At 36.7% G+C, this 13,752-nt stretch overlaps 1 protein-coding gene across 1 annotated transcript in view; it reads right to left on the bottom strand.

The window, feature by feature from the left end:
* Positions 1 to 13,752, bottom strand: part of ASXL3 (additional sex combs like 3, transcriptional regulator) — a 184,413-nt gene that overhangs the window by 124,133 nt on the left and 46,528 nt on the right. Inside the window, 1 exon segment of the mRNA XM_021096220.1 lies at positions 9,429 to 9,431. Coding sequence (XP_020951879.1) covers positions 9,429 to 9,431 — 3 coding nt within the window.

The following is a 13,752-nucleotide window of genomic DNA, read 5'->3' as shown; positions in this document are numbered from 1 at the left end:
ATCCCTCATTTTTACTTTCTCACATCCTAATTCAAACAGTCTTAATAGCACAAGAGGACAATTCTGTAGCCCCCGTCCCTAACACTGCCTTCAATACATCCCCACTCCAATTCAGCTACCCACTGGTGGCCAGAGTAGTTTTCCTATGTAAAAAACCAAAAATAAACAAAACAATGCTCAGAGTTCAGGCTATGTCACACACTGGATTGATTTTTCTGAGTTTTCTTTTCTTTCTTTTTTTTTTTTTTTTTTGACCATGCCCACAACATACAGAAGTTCCAGGGCCAGGGATTGAACCTGTGCCACCGCAGTGACAATACCAGGTCCTTAACCTACTGAGCCTCCAGGGAACACCTTTTGTTTTAAATCAGTGCTTGCTTTTCAATGACCACCAATGAAAGCACAAACTCCTTGGCTCACAGTGGGATCCTCTACAGTACCCTGGGCACCTCCCTCAACTCTCAAATTACTCCCCCACTCCCAGACTATTCTCCTATAACTGGATCCAACTCTTGTACCTCCCATGGCTTCTCATCTCTCAGTTTTGGCTCCCATGAAACCCTCTGTGTGGAACTATACCACACCCCTTGCTCCATTTACCATTCAAAACAAAATTTTTAACTGCCACCTGTATGGTGATTTGTGACCCCAGGGTTATCTTCCTTACAGTATTACAATCTCAACACTTTGCATATCCCTCATGGTTTCCTTTCATCCAAACTGTTTACACTTCTAACTTTCCTGATTGAACAACTTCCAACAAGTTTGGGAACTCCACAGGGAACAGACACATATTTATTTTCCTTATATTATTTGACAAGGAATCCCAATGTACTCAAAGGGTGTTTGGTAACAAGAATTTTAATCACTGTTGTTACTATCATGGATCTGTGGACATAAAGCACTCACAATGAATATTATCTCTATTCTCTTTAAACTCCCAACTGCATCATGTGTGTCAAACACCCTCCATGCCATACAGGCTACGTGGCCATCATGTATTTTCATGCCCTGCCATTCCTTTCTCTTAGGGACTTTCCCTTATTCTAGTTTAGCCATCAATGAAATGATCCTGATTTCCCTACCTCAAAGGCCAGCCTGGTTACACTACCTGGCCAAACGGTGGGAGTTTCACTGTCTTTTGGGGAACTGATAGAGAAATATAGGAAATGAGCATTATTTTCAGTAGAAACCTTAGCTGTAAAGGTATAAAAAATATTAGCTAGTGATGACCTCTGCCTCCACAAGGACAGAGCCTGCTGAGCCCAAAACCAACCACAGGCAAGCAGAGCAAACCACAGGAAGAAAACGTGGGGGGAAAGATGATATTACTTGGACTCCTGCATTATCTAGTCAGGTTGAAGATCAACTATTGGAAGTCCAAGCCAATAAATGCCCTGCTTATTTTATTTTTGACACTTATCCATAATAGAAAGGCTAAGTGATTCATACAAGCTGACCTCACTTCTCTGGGCCTCAATTTTCTCATCTGTAAGATGATGAGTTGAAAACAGGCATGCATGAAAGCTCTGCTAACCTCTTCCTGGTTAAGGTTTTAAGGGCAATTAATAATGGTTAGACAATTGGCATACTGTTCATTCTAGCTGTGCTGCCTTTGCCTTCACACTCCATGACTTCAGTGCCCTCTGTCCTCCTTTCTTCTTACTCATTTGTAAAGAATGCTTCACCTTCTCCTCCTAGAAGCTTCTAACTAACTCTCCTGTCCATGGCGATAGTTTCTGAACCTCTGTAGGCATTACTGCCTGTCCTAGGACTGCAGCATTTAGTTCTGTGCCATCCAAAACCTTACTGCTCCATAGCAATCGGCTCCTTAGGACTCTGACTTCATTGGGATTCTTTTGTGTGCCCCTGCTGGGGCCCAGTCAGATGCTCAGAAAACATCCAGGGGCTGGTGATAAGCTAACATCTAATGATTTATAGTGCAGAACAAACTCTGAAGCTTGGCAATACCAAATATTGGTTGAGGATGTACAGAAATAGAAATTGTGAAATACTCCAGTGAGAATATAAATTGACACAACGTATTTGGAAAGACATCTGGCAATATCTACTTTTAAAAAATCCACCAAAAAACAGGTGTGCATGCTTAACAGATCAACAATTCCACTTTTTGGTGTAGATCCTAGAAAAACTCAGTGCAAATTCACAAAGTCATAATTTGTTAAGGACAAAAGCTATCAATAAACTAAATGGTCACCAATAGGTTGTGATTATAAGCAGAAATATATTTTATCTATATATTCATAGTGAAACTACAGAATTCTGAACCACAACATTATACAGCAAATCTATGACACTGATTGCCTCTGAGAAGAGAAGAAAATCAAGGGACTCCAGCTTTTTCTGCCAGACTTTATTTAAAAGAAATCCAAAGCAACTATGACAACATGTCCACAACTGTTAATTCCAGCTGGTGGTTGCTGGTCTGTGATATTGTTCTGCATTTTCAAAAAATTTCAAAACAGAAAAAAAAAGACTGTTACTCATTTTGTTCTTTAACCCACAATTTGGCTTCTCTCTATCAGATCCTCCTACCTTGTTTCAACTTATATTAATGTTTAAACATTTTTATGCAAATAAATAAATGATGGAAATTATATGAAAGTGTAAAGGGAGGTCATTACTGAGAGTTAAAAGTAATAGATTCCTCTCAACTTCCCCAACCTGCCCACTGCTTCAGCAATAATGACCATTAAAGATCTATCTTGTTTCTTCCTAGAGCTTTTCCTAGTTTCATTCATACATATGCATGCATTCAACTCTGTGGTTTGGTCTCTTATATTTATTTTCAACACAAATGAGAGCAGTTAGTGCATACTGGTAGGTACATGCTTTTTACTTAATAACATGACTGAGAGATTTTCCCAAGGGATAGTTTTTGCTCTTCATGTTCTATAGAATATTAAATGCTCTTAATATTCATACACTGCTCGTATTATTCTATAGACTAGATAGATTGTATCATAATTTTAAAGTCTTTATTATTTAACATGTAGTTTGCATCTAATTTTACCTATCAAAAGTAATGAAGAATCTGGCATATACTTCTCCTTAATATATGTGCTATAGATTATGTTCTCCTCAAAATTCCTATGTCGAAATCTAATCCCCAGTGAGATGGTATTTGATGGTGGGGGCCACTGGGAGGTGACTAGGTCATGAGGATGGAACTGTCATGCATAGGATTAGTGTTCTTACAAAAGAGACCCTAGAGAGCTCTCTCCCCCATCCCATGTAAAGACTCAATGTGAAGTCAAACATCTCTGTGCCAGAAAGCAGGCTTTCACCAGACTCTAAATCCAAGGGTGCCTTGACCTTGGACTCTGCACCCTTCAGAAGAGGGAAAAACAAATTTCTGTTGTATTTAAGTCACCCTGGTCTATGTTATCCTGTTACAGCAGCCTGGACAGACTGAGGCAGTATGTATCACTTTTTCTCTGGGATAGATTCCAGAAAATACAATTTTTATATTAAAAGTTACTTTAAAAATATTGTTAGTTATGTCCAAATTACCTTCCCTGAGTGTAACTATTTTCCCCACCCTAGTCAATGGTATTAATCTTTCAATTTCGCTAATCGAATCAAAGGGCTGTAAAGTGGTCATCCCAGGTAGAGAGAGCAGCATGAAGAAGGCACACAGAGATAGAACCAAACGTGGTCTGCAGAAACATGATTATTTGGTATTTCCAGGGCAGTTAGGGGACAGGGTTAAGATCAGATTCCAAATGGAAGGTACATACCACGCCATGTGCATGACATTTATACCCATTTTAAACTCCATGGAGAGGAGCTTAAGAGTTCCATGCAGGAAATGATGATGGAGAGCCCCAGAAGATTTTAAGGAAGAAAACACCCTTGTCCTGCTGAGGACAGATCTAGAATGAGACATACCTAGAAGACAGATCCATTAGGAGCCTGCAGTATTGGACTGCAGATAACAAGAACCTCAACAGAGCAATGATGGTAAGGAAGAGAGATGGACCAAGAAAAAGAAAAAAGAAAAGAAAATCAAGAAATACAAGAGAAGAAATACATTGGAGACAAAAACCAGTAGGACATAGAAACTGACTAGATGTGTATGATAAGGGATCAGAAGGAATTTAGGATTGCTTCAGAGGCTGAGGGTAAATGGTGGTATAATTAATTTAAACTGGCAGTTTAGAAGAGATGGTTTAGAAAACAATGTGGTGAATTTAGTTCTGGACTTACTAATGTAAAGGTATGCATCCTAAATTCAGATACACACATACGCATCACAGAATTAATGCTAGGGTTAGAGACAAACACTAGGGAACCATCAGCCTATAGATGGTATTCAGAAAGGTGAAAACTGAGAGGCACGGATGTAGAGTAATAAGAGAAAAATGACTGGCTTGAGCTTATTACATTCCAAAGTCAAAAAACTACATGAGAAAATATTTCGGAGACGAAAAAAAAAAGAAAACAGAAAAAAGAATCCTATGAAGGATTTCATTATAATAATATGAGGTAATACTCTAACTTCAGGATATGATATTTTAGAAGTCAGAATAAATCTTCATATTCATAGGGAGAAACAACCAATAAGTAGGAAATTACCTAGAGGATCCTGCCAGAATCTTGAGAGCAGGAACCCTTCTTTTAAGTATAGTTTTTCTCTTAAAAATTAATAAGAACATCACTACATATCTGTCAATTTAAGAAAAGATAAAAAAACACTAAAAAACATTCAATTTCTTAAAACTACTCTGAACATTTTATGAAGTTTCTTCTAGCCTATGTTTCTAGTATGTTTCTATTTTAAAGTTATAATTTACCTAAATGTTGAATCACAATATTTCATTTTATGTTACACTCTGTCCATACTATTACACAGCCATAATAAATATATCAAATGGTTTAAAATAATCTATCAACTTGTTTTAAGTCAGTGGTTTCCAGTCTGGCGGTGTATTAGAATTTTTAGGGGAATTTTTTTAAATGCAAATTTTGAGGCAACACCAAACTTATTAAATAAATATTTCTAAATGAAGGCTAAGGCATCAAGATTTTTTTATATTTTCCCAAATGATTTACACTGCAGTCAAGTTTGAGAACCACTGCTACTACCAGTAAGCATTTAAATTATGTCCTTTATTTATAATTGAAATAGTATTGATTTGAATATTTTAGTGTACATGATACTTTTTCACTTACATTCAAGGATATTTTAGGATAGGCTTGCAGAAGTGGCATTATTAATTTAGGAGATATAAGCTATATAATGACCTTTTGCAAATAATGCCAATTGGCTTTTCAAATGAGCTGTTTGGATTTACATTCTCCTTAATAGTATGCAAGCAGAACACCTCATTTGGAGCCAGGGTCAAAGTGCTTGCACTCATTAATTTACTAGGAAAACTAATAGACAATCTCCAGTGGTTACTTTACCTTACATTTCTATGATTAATAAGATCAAATCTTATCTACGCACTTACTTATTCCCTAGTTTTATGCACTGAAGCACCTCTGACCTTCGACCACAGGGTTCTAAAGTTATTAACATTTTTTGTTTTACTGATCTCTATATAATACTGCAAGCCTATATTTGCTAAAAATAGTAACTAAAATATGTTCTCCATTGTCACATAATAATGGTTTTTTTTTTTTTTTGGATATGCAACCATAAAACCTTATGTAGTCAATTATGTCCACCTTTCCCTTTGTAATTTATTTTACAGCTTCTAACTGTGAAAAGTCATTCCCTCTCAAAGGTGATTTGAATTTTTCTAATTTCTTCCAACGGTATGACATTCATGTTTAAACTTTTGATGATGTTTGTATCTAATGTTGAGAACATTACACACAACTAACACATTATATGTTCCATGGACATTTTAATTAGCTTTCCCCTGTCCATTATTTCATTTCTGATTCATCCTCCTACCCCTTCTGTGCAGAAGGACTCTGGTACTTCTCATCGGAAATGCCTTAATCAGCGGGATGTCAAAAGAATTCAACTCAGAGTTTTGCAGGCTATGGGAAAATTTCTACCTTTAAATGTTTGATAAAGGAAATGTCTAAAAATAACTACACCAACCACTACTGTTAAGATGGGCAGTCATACCACAGGACAAATGTCAATTTAATTTAGCCTTCTTCTCCCTTCCTCCCTCCACCTCCTCTTTCTTTGACCACTTGCATTCTCAAGGCAACACATTCAGGGGCAGCTGTCTGCCTTGATTAAAAGTATTACCATAAAAATATATTTAATAAACATAGCTTTCTGCTATGAAATAGAAGCTTTGTGAAATTCAAACACCATAATTACTTGGAATAGCATGAAATACATCCACAAAATTCAGACAGAAGTAAAAACAAACTTTATAAGGGGCCTAAGTTCTTAGGTAAGATCTCTTTTGGAAACAATATGCTCTGAGAAAGGAAGAATAAATACAACAAGCAATGAATTTAAGCATCCTCCCCTTCCCAAACTGAGTATTCGACACCTAAAAATACATCTAAGAATCTGGCAGTAGGCCTAAAAGAAATTTAATACACCTAGTTCTTGTTTTAATTTCACCCTCTGGGAAATATGATTCATGAGAGATGTAGTTGGGAGTAGGGATCGCAGAAAGCTGATGTCTGCTACAACCCAAATTAACACTCTTCCCTACAGAGGAAAGCAATGAAAAAAAAGGTAAGAATGGCTAGATCAATATGCATGTCAAAAGAGAATAAATAATACTGTTTGAGGCTAACGTTTTCTGAAAACTATAAAATTATACACCCATACATATTGATAAATTCCAAAAGTAATGCTACTAATATGTTATTTATGTATTACCTCGTTTTACAGAAATAAACATCTTCCTTTGGGAAAAAATGCGCATTTTGATGACCCATGGGGAGAAATGTATCTTTAGACAAAACAAGATTTCCTGTACATTATTTTACAGCAACATCAATGTTTCAGCTAGGCACACAGAGACCCTCCAGACAACAACTCCAGCAACAAAAAGAGAAAACAATATGCAAATATAATCAGGGTAGAAAGGAAGAGAATTTGTGAGCCAAGGTAATAATTCAAGAAAAATTACTTAAAACCTGGAGCCCTATTTAATCAACTAATTAAATGGTAACTGATTAAATGGCTACTAAAATTATAGAGAAATATCTATGTTTATGGAAAAATAAGAGAAGAGAAATGTTCTTCTGCCTTCATTTTTCAATGTTTCAAAAAACAAAACTTTGGATACCATGGCTCCTGGCCATTTGGCAAACATCTTATTTAAGTAAGTACAACTCCAACCCACTCATTTAATCTGAATTATTATTCTTGAGGCTTTAAATAGCCTGTTAAAACTTTCAGGAAATAGTTCCTCGATGCACCTGCCACTTAATTTCATGAAATCAATATTTCACTTAAGCTAAGTCAGGAAATCTTAAGGTGCTGAATTCAATTATGACCATTACTTCATGAGCTGCTAGGAGATAAAACATAGCATTAAAGGTGAAAATCATTACAGTTAAAGAGCTTTACCTCCTTGGGGAGGCTGAGTGTTTTCTAAGGTACCATGAACATAATTAAAAAGAGCATGACATATTAGGATAACAGTAATAACTTTAATATGTAATATAGTACCTTTCTATTGCCAAATGTTAGTTTATAAACACATAAACAACATTCTCTCTGGCTATACCTGAAATGAATCTACTGGGACATTGGGAGACAGCTGTCTATCAAATAAAAAGGAAAACTGACAATGTTGATCCAAATTTCATTCAAAGAGGTAAATAGGTATTTACTGAAATCCAGATATATTACTATTTAAGAACACAAAAATTCACCTCCTCCTCAGTCTCAAGCACCATTTATACACAAAAGGCAACAGTAAGCTGAGGTTCCACAAAGAAAAGCTTGCAAATGCATTTTTTAAAAAAAAGGTTTTATAAACAGTAAACACCTGGTGTTGGTCTCCAACTGCTATCTCTCCTCAGATAACTACTAATACCTGATCAGCTTCCATGCCCCAATCTTTCTAGTTGCCCTAGGAACCACTGTGGGGTATCATTACTTCAATTTCCAAACAGAGAACGAACAAATGTCCAAAGAGATGATAAAAAATCTGAAATTCTCAACCTCTTCATCTCATAAATGTAAACACCTGATGATGCTAAACTTGCTCTTTTTGTCACTTAGCTTGTTAAACTGAGCTTTAAGAAAATTCTGGAAATGTTCAAAATAAATGTTATGCTAATGCATTCCTATGTCTCTCATTTCCTCTTGGTTTGTTCAAGACTTTTAATAGGCATTCTTTTTCTTCTGTTCCCCCCCCCCTTTGGGACCCCCTCCCCACTTCATGTCTAATATTTGCCTGTGGCCTAACGTTTGACTGTGATGGAAAGACTGAGCTTTGGAATCAGCCAGATCCAGGCTCAAATACAAGCTTCTACTTATAATTGTGTGAAGCTAGGCAAGATACCTAACTTCTCAGCATCAATTTCCTCATCTGTAAAATGAAGACATAACATCCACTTCTCAATGTTACTGTGTGGATTAAATGAGCTAAAAAATTGAAACTGCTTGGCTCAGTGCCTGACACTGATCAGTTACTGCATAAATGTTAGTTTCCTGCCCTTTTGCCAAAATGACAGTCAATAGACAGTTCTAATGATATTTACAGACACACACATCTGTGTTTGTTCTTTTCATTTCTTTACCTGTATTCCACTCTTGGACCCAATAAAAACTCCTCCATGTTCAACACCCAGCAAGCTTTTTGTTACCATAAAGGAAAATAACTGAAATAACATTACATAAATAAATAACAACCAAGAAGAGGCACCAAACTTCTAAATACCTTGTTCAAAATTGAAGAAACTCCAGCAAATTCTCTCTAAAAACTTAAAATGCCTGAGCAGTTTAAGGAGAAGGAGAGGCAGTATTTATTAACAAGTGCAGCCCAATTTGATTCTTAGTAAAACAGGGTTAGAAAAAGGAAGCGCTCCCAGTGAAGATAAAGCAAAACATTCACTGGGAAAAATCAGCTATCACCCTTAAGAACATTTATTAATGTAGTCAGACTGCTTAAAAGAGCCCCAAGCAAAAGGGTGAACAAGCAGACTACAACTTCAGCAAGAAAGATGATGGAGATGTAGTCGTTGTTCACGGGGAAGAAGGCTCCGGATATATATATACCAGAAAGGAAAATAAAACATTTCTATCTAATGGCGCAATAGGATTTCTGTGTGTAGATGAATTTGGAGGCAAAATATGGCCACAGTTGACACAATTCAGACAGAGAAATCAGAAAGCACAGCGGGGCCTCCCAGATTTTCACTTTCCAACAAGTCACACTCAGTTTCAATTCTAGTCTGCACTGTCACACTGACAAAACTGAAATGACGTATGTGAGCGACACCAAGCTGGGAATCACCCTCATAACTTTCTTCACAATCATTCTAGTTACTGCCTGGCCTCCAGGTGTCCAGTTGTCTTCTCAAACCCATGGAACGTGAACAGGGGAATGAGCGACAACGACAGGTTCCATACGGGAGGACCCTCAATGTCCATTTGCACCCAACATCACTAGCTGGTACCTACCCGGAAGGAATGAACGGAACCACTCCAATGCAATCCCAGCCACTCCTGCTAGTTCAAGCATTCGGTTCAGCATCACCTCATGACCAACACGAAAGCAGCTGAGGCTCTAATATAATCATCATGGAAAGTTGTCCCAAATCCTTCATTCGAGGAAGATCCTTCATACACACCAACGCTGTCTCCAAGCCATGCCGGGGTCTGAAACCAGACTGGAAAATATTATATATGTGTATATAAAGTAAAACTCCCACAAACCACGCTTCTACTACGTCACATTTATTTATAGCTGCTTAACCCATCCTATATAGACATATTGCCTTCTCAAGGTGAAAATATGAACATTCAAGGAAAGATCCTTTTTAGCAGAAGGTAAACTGAAAGCATATGAAGACCTGGTGCTGCCTGGTAAGGTAGTTGAGGCGGTCCCAAATGGAACATACTTTGTCCTGAGGGAAGAGAGAAAACACAATATTGGTTTCCAAGGCTAGTCTTCTAAACTTGGCATACAGGATCAAATTATTCTGGTATTCAAAAAAAAAAAATTAGCTTTACCAGGAGATGGGAAAGCAAAGCCAGATTAACCAATGAAGCTTTGCCTGGTAATACCAAATATGCCTTCTTCCTCCTGAATCCCACTTTTGTAATCCTAACTACCATTGCCCTGACCGCATTACCAGACTCCACAGATTCAACAGCCCTACACTGACTGCACTTGCTCACTGTGCAGACAGCGCCAGGAACCTTTGAATGAGTAACAACTTCCAATGGTAGGAATAATTAAAAAAATGATCAATGAGCCCCGGGAGCGATTACATGTCAAAGAACAAGAACAAGCCAACTTAAAAAATACTCATTTTTCTTCTCATTTCTTAGTGAGCAGGCTTTTTAGAAACTAAGTGACATTATATATAGTTTTCAAAGTTTAATGAGAGAATTCACTTTTTCTATCTTCCTAAGACAAGATTTAAGACTATATATTTCCTTTTTACTTGCCCCTTTCTCCTAAACTAATATAATACTGAAAACTGAAACAATCCCAGTTGAAATTTACCAAGTTTCTCAATTTCCAGAGTGTGTCTAAAATAAAATTAAATGGGTAAAATCACTGCAGCATTATTTTCTATGTGCTTACCCAAATTATTACTTGCATCAAGCAAACGACTATAAGACTGTTCATCATAAATAGTCCCATTTAAAATTAATAGAATTCTGTCTTCTAATTTCATTTCACTTATTCTACTGGCCTTATTCATCCCATTCTTGCCAGTTACTAAAAGGAAAAGGCTTGGTAATGTCCATCTAGTACACAATTTCCTCTACCCATTCAGGATATACTTGGGTTCTAGAGTCCATTATTCCATTAATGTCGAATATCCAGAAATTGTGTAGACATTTGAACCAAACACAATACTCATGTTTTTCTGGACACTCTCCACTAACTGCACTGCATCTCATTTAAAAAATGGCATGTCTCTCATAAGGAAAATGCATTGAATTCATCACCTAGGCAAAAGACTCAGAAAATATCACTCTGAAAAGAAGAGACCACTTGCTTAGCTCAAACTTACAGTTCTCTTGGTGCCTAGCAATATGCGATGCTTTTTCTCCTCTAAAATCTTAAGTCCTTAAGTTTGACATATTGACCCTCTATTGCATAACCTGTGAGTCTGACCAAGTATAGTAAGAATAAAAGTCTTGGAGTTCCCGTCGTGGCGCAGTGGTTAGCGAATCCGACTAGGAACCATGAGGTTGCGGGTTCGGTCCCTGCCCTTGCTCAGTGGGTTAACGATCCGGCATTGCCATGAGCTGTGGTGTAGGTTGCAGACGCGGCTCGGATCCCGCGTTGCTGTGGCTCTGGTGTAGGCCGGTGGCTACAGCTCCGATTTGACCCCTAGCCTGGGAACCTCCATATGCCGTGGGAGTGGCCCAAAAAAATAGCAAAAGGACAAAAAAAAAAACAAAAAAAAAACTCAAGAATAAAAGTCTCCTCAAACCATCCCTTTTACAGTTGTCAGATAAATATATCTGAATGTAATACATGTTCAATGAAATATCTTCTGAGATGTCTTCCATGATCTAGGAACTATACAGGGATATATAAACAGTACAATACATCTCTAGCTATGTTGGAATTCTTAGTATCGTTGGGAGAAAGACACATAAACTAAAAGTACTGTGATAAAGTTACATTAAAACCTCCCTTGTGATACAAAAGAAGGGACTATATTTCTGCCTAGGAATTGAGGGAACAGTTTCCAGGGGAGATAATCTGATCTTAAATGACACGTAGCTATTAGGGAGGCAGTGATGGTAATAACCAACAGAAGCTAAGGGATGAGCATATATGAAATTTACAAGAATCTTGGAAATCAGATCGCTCTTCAACAGTAAAATATACTCTATTCTATAGTATTTAGTTTATGGACAGCAAGACTATTTCAGTATAATGGAAAACTTCTTATATAATATGAATATTCAGAAAGTACTAAACGAGACAAAACTTTGAGAACCTTAATGACAGAAGCACACACAATGATGTGGATTTTCCCAGAAATTAATCATTTCCTATATGTTTAAATGCAGACCTCTGCCAATACAGCAAAGTGGTTTTGCTAACTATTCTCCAAAATTTCATTTTGTATATTTAAAGCTTCTGAATCAAATTTCAAACAAAATTTGGGTGATAGTACAAATACACAGAACTGTGAGACACATCTCTCCCCCCAAAAAATATCAGTTAGATAATCAGTAAGAGGTACTTTCAGGATATGACATGTTAACATACATGTTTGCAGGGTGGAAAAGCAGAAGAATCAGAACATCTATACTGTACATTCAAAAAGCTAACGTGGCCCAAGTATGAGAGCTGGAGAAATATACCTTCTAAATTACAAATAAGATCCTCCCCAAAGTATTTCATTTAGTGAAGAACAATTTATCCATTAGTATATTGTAAATCGAAAAAATCCCTGATCCCAGAATCCCAACATTAGTCACTGTCAGATACTGTAATTAAAAACAATTCAGGCTCTGCTTTATCAAGTACAATGGTTTTAAATCTAATCATGGAATCAGAATTAAGAACACCAAGTAATGAGAATCACTCTCCTAATTTATCATGAAATTTTAGATTAAAAATTAAGTATTAAATATTATATATTTCTTATTAAATGTGCCAAAATACTACTGTAGAACATCTCGGAATACAAATTTGACTTGATAATCCATTCCATCTTGATTAATTTTTCTAAAGTCCTAATAATGTGGCAAAGTATGAAATCTCACAAATCAAATATACAATCGACAGTACACTTAAAAATTATTTTATCTTCATTTCAGCCCTATGGTGCATATAAAGACCTGTATTTTTTCCTATTTTTCTGGAGAAGAAAGACACACATACACAAAGACTGACTGATTTATCCAGGATAACACATTACATTGGAAACAGAAATAGAGCTGAACTCAAATTTCCATTCAGAAAGTATCATAAGCCTATTATATGAAGGGCACCACAGGGAAGAGAAGGATCAATGAGACATGAACTCTACCATTAAGGAAACTGCAATCTTATTATAACAAGAGAATATTTAAGAGAGTTTATTAGATAGTACAACAAAGGAATACACATATTATAATGGAATAATAATGGATAAAATGATGACTTAAAGCTAGAATTAAAAACCTCTTCACTGAGAAGGTGGTATTTAATACTTGCATTGGACTGTGGAGGTGGAGGGTAGAGGACAAGAAATGGTAAAGGTCCTAACAGGCTGAGTAGAGTCAGACTTTAAAGAATATGTTAGTGTTTGCATAAAGTATATAGGTAATTTTTTTCAAATGTCACAAATTTTAATAAATATTTAGTCTAAATCAAGCCAAGCACCGGGTTTAATTTAAAAATAAATACAGCTGAGGCTGGTGACTGTTCTCCAATAGCCAACTTTCCCTACAGCTAAGACTCCCACTTTTTAGCTGGGAACATGCCTCCTATAACACACTATACACTCCAGCTTCCCCTTGGGCTAAATGCAACAATATGTCTGGCAAATAGGACATGAGGAATGCTATAGTACTCAATGTTTAGCACCTATCTACCAAGGGACTGTGTGTGCCCCTTCTTCTACCTGCTTCTTGGAACACGAATTTGGTGGCAAGTTATGTTA

Source organism: Sus scrofa, chromosome 6 (genome assembly GCF_000003025.6).
Source record: "Sus scrofa isolate TJ Tabasco breed Duroc chromosome 6, Sscrofa11.1, whole genome shotgun sequence".
In the NCBI taxonomy this organism is placed as follows: Eukaryota; Metazoa; Chordata; class Mammalia; order Artiodactyla; family Suidae; genus Sus; species Sus scrofa.
This window is presented reverse-complemented; position numbering and strand designations above follow the sequence as displayed.